The sequence below is a fragment of the Dipteris shenzhenensis genome, chromosome 26, assembly GCF_047967505.1.
Source record: "Dipteris shenzhenensis isolate YYH24624 ecotype China chromosome 26, Dip_SZ_1.0, whole genome shotgun sequence".
In the NCBI taxonomy this organism is placed as follows: Eukaryota; Viridiplantae; Streptophyta; class Polypodiopsida; order Gleicheniales; family Dipteridaceae; genus Dipteris; species Dipteris shenzhenensis.
The window spans coordinates 31,500,422-31,512,522 of record NC_141621.1 but is presented as its reverse complement, the minus strand read 5'-3'; the positions used below and the strand labels follow the sequence as shown (position 1 = coordinate 31,512,522).

The window sequence follows — 12,101 nt, the reverse complement described above, 5'->3', positions numbered from 1 at the left end:
ATCACCCAGATAGGAGGCATCTTGATGGATGCGCAGGGGAAGGATATAATGGCCTTCATGCGCTCTGTAATTGCTAACAATTACAGAGATTGCTTTATCCACTATAAAGACCACCCAAAGAGGTTGGCTCATGAGACCCTCGCTACTGTTCGCTCTAAGTATCCTAACCCCCCCAATCGCCAGTTCACAGATAAATGGGGGAAGTCAAAGATTGTTACGATACTTAGCAATAAAAGATCTTCCCTTAAGAGGCAAGCACTAGCGGAGCTTGCCAGACTTGAGGCAGGTCAACCTCCAAGGGGCCCGCCCCACACCGCTCAGAAGCGTGAGTGGAAGAAGGCAATGAAGTCAGCGAGGGAGGAGCCCAGTCAGCAACACGTGGAGGCACGGAGGATCCAGATGGAGGAGTATGGGAGCGCGCATTTTGGAGCAGGGGGTGTTGAATCATGGGAGGCCCAATTTGTAAGTATCGATCTCAAATTATATTGCTTATGTAGTTTATTAGGAGGTTGGTTGTTTCTTTGTACTAATCCTTCCACAAAGTGTATCGCGGTCATGCAGCTTGAGATCGTGGGCAGATACCCTACTCCAGTGGAGACAGCCTACCACCGCCACCATCGCAGAGGAGATACATGGAGGCACTTCTATGATGACGAGTTGATTACTGAGGAGCAGTATACCCGAGCGACTGGACATGCCCCCCAGGTATTTGAAAGTAATTAAATAATGCCAAAATTATAAGTAAAGATTTGATTTTTCATACATTGATATATGTTGTCCCTTGTTTACAGGGCGCCCCTGCACAAGACGACGAGGATGACGAGGAAGGAGGTGCAGAAGGGAGTGCAGAAGGCAGTGCATCAAGGAGCGTGGAAGGCAGCGAGGATTAGTCGTAGAAGTAGTGCTACTATTCTTTTTTGTACTTAAAGCCATTGGCTTGGCTTCGTGCCTCTTGTATATAGACTCCTCTTATTTTTTGTACTTGAAGCCACATGACATGGCTTAGCTTCCTTATTTTTTGTACTTGGAGCCACATGACATGGCTTAGCTTCGTGCTATATGTATATACAAGCACTTTTTAAGCTTTCAATTTTATTGCATTTTGGAGTTGTAATATTTTATTTGGAATTGTAATTAAAATGAGGTTGGCTGTAAGAATTGAATTACAGAATGTGGATATGGGATTCTTGTAACTATATAGCATACACAACATACACAGTATTCTGTAAAATTTAAAAAAAAAAAAAAAGGCGCGTCTATCAGTGCGTTTACAAACGCGTTTATATTCGCGTCTGTCTGTTCGATATACGTCTATACGTGCGTCTATCAAAGCGTTTATTTGCGCGTCTATTAACGCGTGTATGAGCGCGTCTATACGTGCGTAAGTCTGATATATAGACGTGCTAATAGACGCGGGTCTCCTGACGCACAAATAGACACGCAAATAGACGCGCCCGTAAGTTTTTTATTTAATTCATGAAACACGTCTGTGCGCGCGTCTATGGGTGCTTTGTCTTGTTGTGGATGTATGGGGAGGAGCTCAAACCAGTACCCACCATTGGTGTTGCACGTGGTGATGGATTATCGATAAGTCAATGCTATTTGAGTTCATGGTTAATATTGGATACCATTATGACATGAAACGTTGAGAAATGATCTTATATTTACACAAAATCTTGAAACAGGATGAGGAGGGTGATGAGGGTGTGCATATACCTTCACACTTTGAGCAAGACTATAGTCTTCCAGATGATGACAAGGGTATGGTTGACATGATGGATTCTATTTTTAGGAACACTACATCACATGTACACATGATGTCAGAGTCTGAGGTTAAAATGCGAGATTTGCAATCAACATGCAAAGTATGGGTGGTCAGATACAAGTGTCTCGGCCTTGATGAGGTTAGCTCCAGCATTAATTTGACTCATTATTTGGATATTGTTTGTTTTGAGAATGTTTGAGAATCATCATTATTCGAAGCCTTTATATCCCCACTTTTTCTCTCTTTTATCCCCACTTTTTCTCTTTTCACTTTCTCTCTTTTTCTTTCTTATCGTGTACTGATAATCGTGATGTGTTACTATAATTATGATTATGTTATATTGTTGACATGACTTCTTTGTTGCTTTGATAGTTCATCCTCCCAATTACAATAAAAGGGTGCTTACAAGAAGATGTTTGAAATGCTATATTCAAGATCAATGGTATTGTGAGGTATGCTTACTATCAAATCACATTGATTGCATTTATTTCAATTTAAACTGAATAATCTATAGACTGATTATGAATATATCTTACATGGGCATGTAAAATAGGTGGATATCTCAAAAAGTGATCTCCATATCGAGCATCCAGAAGGCTAGGGTGGAATCCATCGAAGCCATATGCTTGCTTGAGAAGCACTTTCCCTTGAGCATTATGACAACTCAAGTGCACTTGCTTGTGCACATAGTTGATGAGGTGGCCATTGCAGGTACCGTTCATAGTCGATGGATGTTTTTTCTCGAGCGGTTTATGAAAACTTTGAAGGGATTTGTAAGAGAAAGAGAAAGACCAGAAGTAAGCATGGCAGAGGGATGGCTTGTGCAAGAGTCATTAGTATATATCACAGAGTTTCTTGCATCCACGGATCTCGATATGCCGCAAGCTTGGCATAACAAGGATGATGATCGCATCGTTGGCAAGGTTCCCCAAGGAAAAGGGATTGAAAGAAAGATGAGCGAAGAGCAAATGGAAAAATTCAATAAGTCTTGTATCCTCAATAGCAAGGAGATGCAGAAGTGGATTGAGAGATATGAAGCGCCCAAAGAAGAAAGAATAAATGCAAGAACGAGATTCAGAGTAATGTACAGGTGATCGCAACCATATCCACGGTATCTGGCTCTTCTCCCTACTCACATGTCACTTGATTGGGTACAACTGGCTCTACGTAAAGCCGAATGCAATGGAGAGACAATAAACGAGCGCGAGCGAGAGTTATCATCTGGATGTATGATGCATGAAAGTTTCGGACCTCTTGACGTAATTAAGTAATTATTTGTGGCAATATACGCTATAAAATAGATGCATCTTCATTATTTTAATGATGCTCTTTTACAATACAAAAACTACAGTGCATTATGGTCATATGGACGACATTTTCGCATGGAACGCATCGATTCAAAGAGAGTCATGTATGATTGTGGAGTCATGGCTAACTTCACACACGATAGCCGAGCAAGTGCTGCGGATACCAATCTTCTCTCCTCACAGTTGGATTATTGTGAAACCATACGCGAAATCTATGAAGTTGATTTCAGACGATTTAGTATTTTCATTCTTGATGTAAAATGGTTTAGAACTATTTACAACGGTCCCCATGCGACAGTGAGAAAAGATAGTAGCGGTTTTTTTAAAATTGACTCCACCAAACTTTGGACCGATGAAAGTGATACTTTTGTTTGATTCCCGAGCACTGTGAGCACGTGCATACGAATGATTTAATTAATCGAAGCTTTCATTTTTAAAGATCCATTGATACATGTAATTAAGCATAATTTCATATATATAATTGATGGCATTTGGCACCCATCTTCAATATAGGTGGTTTTTCATCCGAATCGTTTTGATCCAAGATGGTGGTATGTGATCCAAGTTGCACCACGAAGTAAGCAAATTTTTAAAGATAGAGATGTGGATATGGAGATGCCAGATCCAATTGATCTAGATGAATCTAGCGAAGAAGATGAAGATCACAATATGAGCCAAGAGGAAGATGCGCATAATGACATCGTACGGGAGGAAGATGGAGATCATGATATTGAGGAAGAAGACGACGATCATTAAGAATCACCACACTTTATTGAAGAAGATGATCAAGTACTCTTAGAAGAATGTATGATGCTAGAGTACGATGATGATACAGGAGATCAACTCGGTATAGAGTTAGAGATAGACTTGTTTGGTGCGTTAGACTTGGCTCAAGATGAAACCGTTGATGTAAATGCTCTTCATTGATTTTTTTCATCTCAAACTTGAACATGAATATATGAGCTTCAAAGGCTTGATGTACATGCTATCGTACTTTTATCCTCTCAAAAGATCAAACATGTATGAAAATTAAAAAAAAATTGTCATTGGAAAAAACTATCTTTTAAGGTCAGTATGGGAAAAAAAACTCTCTGTAAAACGTCACTAAAGAAAACTATCTCAATGTCGCTATATAACAACCATTACCAATCTGATAAAAGTCGCTATATAGCGACCCTTAACGAACCCCGCTTCCAATACCGACGATTAGCGCCCCGCACATGCTAAACATCGGTACTTAAGTGTCATAATAGGATCCATGTGTAGTAGTGTCTTTATCGTAATCCAACTCAATCACTCTACTAACTTTCAAATAACACATGAAATAACAAGAAAGCATAAGATGGCTAACATAGAGAAAGAATCATAAAGTTTTTCTATTGAATTGGATTGGAGGCTCACCTCTATAGAGTGTGTTGCCCTTATAAGACACTCAACAAAGAGGAGTCAATGTTGGCAAGGGCCCTAGCAAAGGGACTCTAATTCAATTACTATCATCGCCAAATTTTCATGTGACAGTCTCTATTAGTTGATGTAGTACACATTTCTTTACCATCGAACAAGCCATTGATCAATTGTAAATTAAATCTTTTGTAAGTAATATAAACATGCCCAAACTAGAGTTTAAGAGAAAAAGTTATGGCTGTTGACAAAGTTTGATGAGAGGGGGAAGGAATAGAGTGATGATGTCATGCCTCACTTAATGTTTGTGTACTAAGGCGGATCGAAAAGGATACTTTTTTGGAATTTCGAGGAGCAAAATTTCTCCTCCAAATACGTGGTGTTTTGAAATTTTGGAAGAAAAGTTTCTGGTGGAAACCTGGAAAAGGAGGATAGAGGCGGAACTTACATGAAAGGGAAAGGGAAGGGGCAGGTGCAGGCTCGGTTTAGGTATGGCTCTCCGACCCTAAAGATCCTAAACCTTCACTGCACCATGGCTACACTGCTATCTATATATTACCCTCTTCGCCATTTCATCAGATCAGCATTGTAGCAATTTGCCAGGAGCGTAGTTATTACTGTCATCATCTCCATTCACCCATATCTCGCAGGTTAGCACTAGGATGCTTTCCTAATGTTTAACACGTCCAACCGTCGTAGCATGTCATATGTATCTGTTGTAGACTGCTCTGGATAGTTGAATTCGTTGTATAGTGCACATCTTGTTGCAATGGCTTCATGATCAGCATCGGGAGTCTAATATGCTTATATATTTTATGTTTCTGCTTTGAGAACGCGCCCCAACGAGCGGATGCGTGACTGATTGCTCTGGTATCATAAAGATAGCTCACGTATTCTGTAGCCTCTTAGTTAATCTAACTCATGTATCGTGGTAGATGAGGAATTCACGAAACGGATGGCCTACTGCAGTTCTCACGTTTAACCGCTTGCCCCCCCGTGAGTAGTTTCTAGAACTCGCCTGAACTATAGCGCCGTTGTTGATTTATTCAAATCAACTCGGTTCATTCTCGCCTTCCACCTCGAATAGCACAGCGGCCACTACGCAGGATGGCTGTGCAGTGTCCAGAAAGGACGCTGCGCAGCTCGTCGGCCGAGAAAAGAACCAAGAGCACGATACGACTCTGTTAACGTTTAGATCTTGCCATACCAACTTATCGAACAGTTTCGAACTCAATATCCAACTGTATTGCGCCTTCATTTTGCCACACCAGTTTTCTATGGATGCAACAGTGTTATCTTTTCGCTGCAGGTCCCAGGAATCCCTGTCTAAGCTCACAGCGCTGCAAGTACAACCACATTATTAAATGAGCACCTCAGAAATCACAGAGATTGGGAGCAGGTAAGTTTTGCACATTCATACAAACTTTAAATTTGATGCTTATTGTGTTTCGTTGGAAGACATGCTAATTTGCGCCATTAGACTACCAAGATCGAGAAACAGATTTGTTTTCCGCTGCTCAGTGCTACCTGCTTCAAGCTTGTAATTTTCTGTGGGAATTAGGCTTTAACGATAATTCTCTGCCTCTCTCTTTCTTTCTCTCTCAAATGAGAGCTCACTCAAATGAGCTGCTGTACCTTCCATCTTCCATCTTCTAATAAAAACGTAACGCTGCTTGTAGGTTTAAACCGAGCGTGCCTCCGTTGAACTCTACGTCCTGGCCCCCAGCGTTTTTCAATGGGACGCCCAGGTACCCAGGCTTGAATTTTTGTGTTAACACTCGTACATCCCTGGCTCTCCAAATGCAGCGCTAAGCTTCTACTTAGAGTCACTTTTTCTTTGACATCAGTTACGGTTCTGCTTTCTAATTCGCTTAAGACGGATTAGACAGTGCAAGAATGTTTTCTAACAGATGTGTTTTGACAGGCTTTACATCAGTTTGACTTGTCCATACGCACAAAGGGTTTGGATTGCAAGGAACTTTAAGGTAAGAAGAGCTCCAGAGGATTGAGTCTTATTTTTAGGACGCAAGCACAGCGCCCTGCCTGCTTGCCGAAAATACTGTTGACTTCATGGATTCGATCGCTTGTCATCGTCTACCCGCGTGCTTGCTCTCAACAGACACACACGTTGTGTGGCCTGGACAGGGCCTGGACGACATCGAGCTTATACCTATCAATCTCGCCGATCGACCGTCGTGGTACACGGAAAATATATCTCCAGCAGGGAAGGTGTGCCACTCAAAATCCCAGGAGTTCCTTGCGATTTTTACGCTGGTGGTCCTTATAGCTGAAATAGAAACGTCTTTCTCAGGTTCCAGTATTGGAGCATGATGGAAGGATGAGAGGAGAGAGCTTGGAGCTGCTTCAATACATTGACGACAATTTCAGCGGTCCTCGGATCTTCCCACAGGTGAGCTAGAATTGGTTATGGATGTGTAATCAACGGACGTGTGTCTCTTGAAGGGAAAAGCTGGTCACTTTGCTTTCAGCTGAAGGTGAACAGTAAGGCAAACCACTTTTTTTTGCGAGTGTGGGAAGATCAATACAAACTGCAATGGCTAACGTTGTTAAGTATACCTGCAGAGTGCAGCAAAAAGGGAAGCGGCAAAAGAGCTTCTCAGATACACAGAACCACTGAACCAGCAAGCTTTCACGACTCTAACGAAAAATGACTCTACCAAAATCCAGCTTGATAAAGCCATTGGTAAGCTCAAACACACCAAGACCTTGCTAATAAATCTTCAAAAAGTCATCTGGGATGGTAGGAATCTGTGGTTCAGAGTCATAACCATGTTTGCCTGTTTTCTGTAGGGTCCAATGATAGCGTGTGCACAATAAAGCATGTAGGTTTATCATAAATGCATAATTGTTAAAATACATGCCAAGGTGCATGCATGTGCAAGTAGCACACCTACACCCATTAACAAGTGAACCAAGGATTCCGGTAATTGGAACATGTTAAATGTGATAGCTTGAAAAGCTATGTACCTTGCATTAGACGATCAAGATTGAGGGTGCATAGGTCCTATTTAATCCAAAGGACCGGGGAGAGAGAGAGAGAGAGAGAAGAAGAAGAAGAATTTTTTTAAACCTTGTGCTCTTAAAGCAACAGTCCTGAAAGGGTCATATGACGGATTGAACTCACCCCCCCCCCCCCAACAAGAGTCTCGCTAGTAACAAACAAGTCTATTCATAGTGAGTAGAGATGTTGGGCCTAATGGGATTTAATACATAGAGAGAAGAAAGCTTTTTAACTCGTGCTCTTGAAGTAACGGCCCTTAATGGGTCATACGAGGGATTGAACTCGGACAACCATATGCAAGAGAGAGAGAGAGAGAGAGAGAGAGAGAGAGAGAGAGTGCATATACATCATTCAATAAATTGATGTTAGAATTTGTCTAATTAACATAGTAATGTCAAATAATATACTCTTAACAATTGTTTTTCTTAAAAGAAACATACATATGCTATATGTGGCATTTTATTCCTTGCAGGTCCCTTCTTTGATCGGTTGGAAGCTTCACTTGGAAAGTTCAATAATGAAGGCCCTTACTTTGTGGGTTCCATCAGTGTGGTATTATTCTCAAGCAATGACCCTCTATAACACTAAAGAATTGCTAACAGTGAATAAAAACATGAAATCTAAAGCATGCCTAAAAGCAACATTGAATCACTAGTTAAAGTTGTTGAAATGTAAGGGAAGCATTGGTCAAGAGAAGCCTTTAGAAGGTTAAAGGCATGTAGATGTGTGGATCGCTTTAAGTAGCTAAAGTATTAAGTTTCTTATGTACGATAAAACGATATAGTGATTAAGATCCTTAGAAAAAGCAAGCAAAAAGGCATGTTGATTCATCCTTGAAAATGCAAAAATTGCCTAATCAATTTCTTGTCCAAAAGCATAGAAAAAAGTATGTTGATTCATATTTAATAATAGGAGTCTTGGCAAAATCAATATCTTAAAATGTGTGCCAAATTTGCAAAATTTTAATGTGATAATCTTAGATGCTATATAAGTTATTATAGTAGTGCGTATGAATCCATTTTCTAACTGATAAGCAGTACACATTTTTTGCTAAGACTTTGCTTGAGTTAGTGATGCAACAAACCTTACTTCCTTCCAACATTTACATAAATTTGACAGCTTTAGAGCAAACTCTTGGATTTGGTAGTGACTTGGGAAAAATATGTCTTTTTTTTGTGATAAAGCTACTCATACTTTTTCAAACATAGATGAAACTATAATGAAGCCTCTTGGACTAGACAAGTAGAAATTTGATGAGTACAGGAGCGGTAATGTCCTATATAGTGCTATGGAAGTGATATGTCATACATAATTGACACCTTAATACATTTTGTTAAACTTTTTAAAGGAGCATAAAGTTGAAAAGGTGACTTGAGATAAGACATTACGCTACTTTGAAAAGTTTAACTTTTAATGCTACATATTGTTCCCAATATTCCCTATTTGATAACCAAATATAAAATTTTGATTTTTATGATCTTAGATGTGAAAAAGGACCCTTTCTTGAATATAACAACTTGACTATTTATTTACCTTTCTTTTCACTTAAGTGAGATTTGAAATTTGGGCCTATCATAGTCTCTACTTGTATATTTCTTTAAATATGAATCTGACTATCATGTATTTGCATAGGACTTTTCATTTTCTAAGACGTACTACTACAGTTTCTAGCTTCATAACATTTTCTAAGAAAGAAGGAAACTCTTAAGAAACAAGAAGAAAATCAAGATGTTGACCTCTATGATCCAAAAGTACTCTAATGGATTAAATTTTCATAGATCTAGATATTAAAATCTAGAATAAGGTGATGACATAAACCTTTGAGAACTATTATCGTTTAAAACTTCGTGGCAACCTAAACAAAAAGATTATTATTAAAACATTTCCTTGTTCTTTTAGGTCGATTTTGCATATTCACCCTTCATCGAAAGGTTCAACATATTGTTTCGTGAGCTCTTGAGATACAACATTTTAGAGCATCGGCCAAGACTCGCAAGGTGGCTTGTGGTAAGACATTATGATTATGATCCATGGTACAATGTATTATGAAAATGTGCCAATTTAGTTCATCATTTATTTGTGTTCTTAATTGCTCCTTAAACTTATCTTTCTGGCATGGTTTTACCAGCTATCTAATCTATTTTTATCATATTTATCTCTTTCATCTACAATTAAAGAGGACTCATTCGAAGTAACGACTTGGCAATCAAACATAACTTGATAACTCAATGATTTCTCTACATCTATGGAAAAATAAATAATAGTGTGACTATTTTTAAACTTCTTTTGATACACATGATTTAGAACTTCCCATATATTTACATTCACTTATAATTTTTAAAAAATATATGTTTCCTACTATTTATCTGATGGTAACATTTGTTGCAGGAAATAAACCAAGTGGATGCCTATACCAGCACAAAAGCAAATCCTAGAGTAATTTTAGCTGACATGAGTAAGAATTTGGTAAGATATTTCAAATATCATACTTAATGACTACCTTGAAATGCACAAAATCATGTATCAAGGCTACATCATTCATAATTGATATGCTCATAGTTTACTTTTTTGGTTGTGTAGGAAAGGTGATTGCTAAGCAATTGAGTAATACGAACATCAGAATGAAAAAGTCAGATTCTTTTGTAAGAATCATGAGCTGTTCTAGTACAAAAGAGGAATCCAATCCACTACAAGATGGTATAAAATTAATCTTGAGGCTTGCTTGTGTAGATGCTCCAACCAAACAACTTGCATGAGTCATAAAACTATGAACTACTTGGCTAACTCAATGGATTTTGATATGTAACTTGATCTAAAGATTCTAAATAGACTTTAGAACTAAGTTTTTATTGTCTTGAAATCTTGATTGTAGATTAGATACACATGTTTTTATTTTATGTCAATAATGTATCATGTGTTGTGCACATAGCTTATGACAATTTTCTAGCTATGTTTATAAATATTGTAAAAGTTACACTCCTCGAACTTCTCATATAAAAAAATTAAAATCCAATGGAAAAAGATTAATTTCTTTGTGGAGATGCATAGGAGGTAATGGGGTCAATGCAAGCTTGGGCGTAGGGCCATCTTTTATGAAATTTAGAGCAATTATTGTATATATGTAACTTACTTGACCCATAAGTTATGCATAGCCCAATGGAGTTTTAAAAACTTGGTGTGATCCAAGTTAAAATACACGTTCAAACTTGAATATGAGACTACAAGAATCAACTTTTTGAAAGGGATGTTAAATTATGATAAGGGCTATGTTGCATGTGAAGTATGTATCGTAAAAGTTTAGGATACATTAGTCTCTTCAAAAACATCAGAAATTTGTTCCACATACATGAAACCATGCAGTCATTCAAAAAGGAACTACTTGAGCTCCCTTTCAGCTAGAGGACAAACATAATTGAGAAGATTTTGATATGGCTTAAGGGGCCTCCAATGTTGTGCTGAAAAAATGCATATCCATACGAGGAAACAGTTAGAAATGGAATCCACAATTATGGGACTAGTGCATGGTGGTCTTAGAATGTTTAGCTTTTTCCATGGTGGGCTTAGAGCATTCAAGTTTGGCCATATTGGTTTCTCAATTCATAACCTTGAATGGACTAATTAGGAAATATGCAACTCATGTATGTGTAGCTGAGTCTTTGAATAAATCCAATACTATTTACAATTTTGCATTGCTTATTTTTCCATGTGTTTCCTTACTATAAGGCATACAATCATGTCAAAGGTCATTGCATTTCATAATTGACATCATCAAACATGCTATGGTTCCCTTTGGCGTATTTGTTTTTTTAAACATTAAACATGCTATGGTGCCCTTTGGTGTATTTGTTTTCAACATGCTATGTTTCCCTAATTTGGTGTATTTTAACATTTTAGGCCTCATTACAATTGCTTTGGTGGGAACCAGTATATCTAATATCTGTTGACGCTTATCGCCAGAAGGAGGAAACCATGGCGGCTGAAACTTCACATATTTCACATAGGATTTTGAATTCTCATGTCTCTCGCTCTGGCAAATCTTAAATATGGTACATGAAGAGTTGCATCTCCTTGCAATTTGTTACTACCTCCTTTTAGTGTACACTTGTTTTTTGTTCTCCCTCATTTATTTAGGTAAATTGGACTCATCATGTTGCTTCTTTTGTGTGGTTCAAAAGCTAGTTGGTCTTGTTAAATGGTAGTTCATTGCTCATTGTGGAAAGATGCAACTCATCATGGCTTGCAAGAGAATCAAATAGAGGCTATGAGATAGGACATGTTTGTTAAGGGGCAAGGAAAGACATGGCATAGTATCAAAATGGCCAAAGAACGACATGATTGCGACCTTTGCAAAGAGAGAAACAAGGCGAAGAAAAAATACTTCTTGTAGGGCAATAGCATGTAGTGTTGTAGAAGTTACAACATTCAAAAATTGCCATCAGAGTAAAGAACACGAGTTGTGGTCTCAAAATTGGGTGGGAACATTTGAGGCAGCAACATCAAGCCATTTTGATGACTACTAGTCTTGACTCCTGGAAGCTTTAGCGTACACCTGAAATTTGTGGAGTGATAACTCTACCAATACCTTGAGAGATGCATGCCCAAGATA

At 38.5% G+C, this 12,101-nt stretch overlaps 1 protein-coding gene across 2 annotated transcripts; it reads left to right on the top strand.

The window, feature by feature from the left end:
* The first annotated feature begins 5,047 nt into the window (after window positions 1-5,047).
* On the top strand, window positions 5,048-10,289 carry LOC147884960 (glutathione S-transferase L1-like). Of its 2 annotated transcripts, XM_087397710.1 has the most exons (11): window positions 5,048-5,123; window positions 5,783-5,872; window positions 6,153-6,221; window positions 6,398-6,458; window positions 6,619-6,702; window positions 6,785-6,883; window positions 7,057-7,177; window positions 7,968-8,047; window positions 9,395-9,502; window positions 9,884-9,961; window positions 10,076-10,289. In XM_087397710.1, the coding sequence occupies exons 2-11, from the start codon at window positions 5,838-5,840 to the stop codon at window positions 10,082-10,084; spliced, it is 744 nt and encodes a 247-aa protein (XP_087253836.1). In that variant the 5' UTR covers window positions 5,048-5,123; window positions 5,783-5,837; the 3' UTR covers window positions 10,085-10,289. The 2 variants fall into 2 exon arrangements, with proteins under 2 accessions (XP_087253836.1, XP_087253835.1); XM_087397709.1 differs by lacking the exon at window positions 10,076-10,289 and having other exon boundaries at window positions 9,884-9,996.
* The last annotated feature ends 1,812 nt before the right edge of the window (window positions 10,290-12,101 follow it).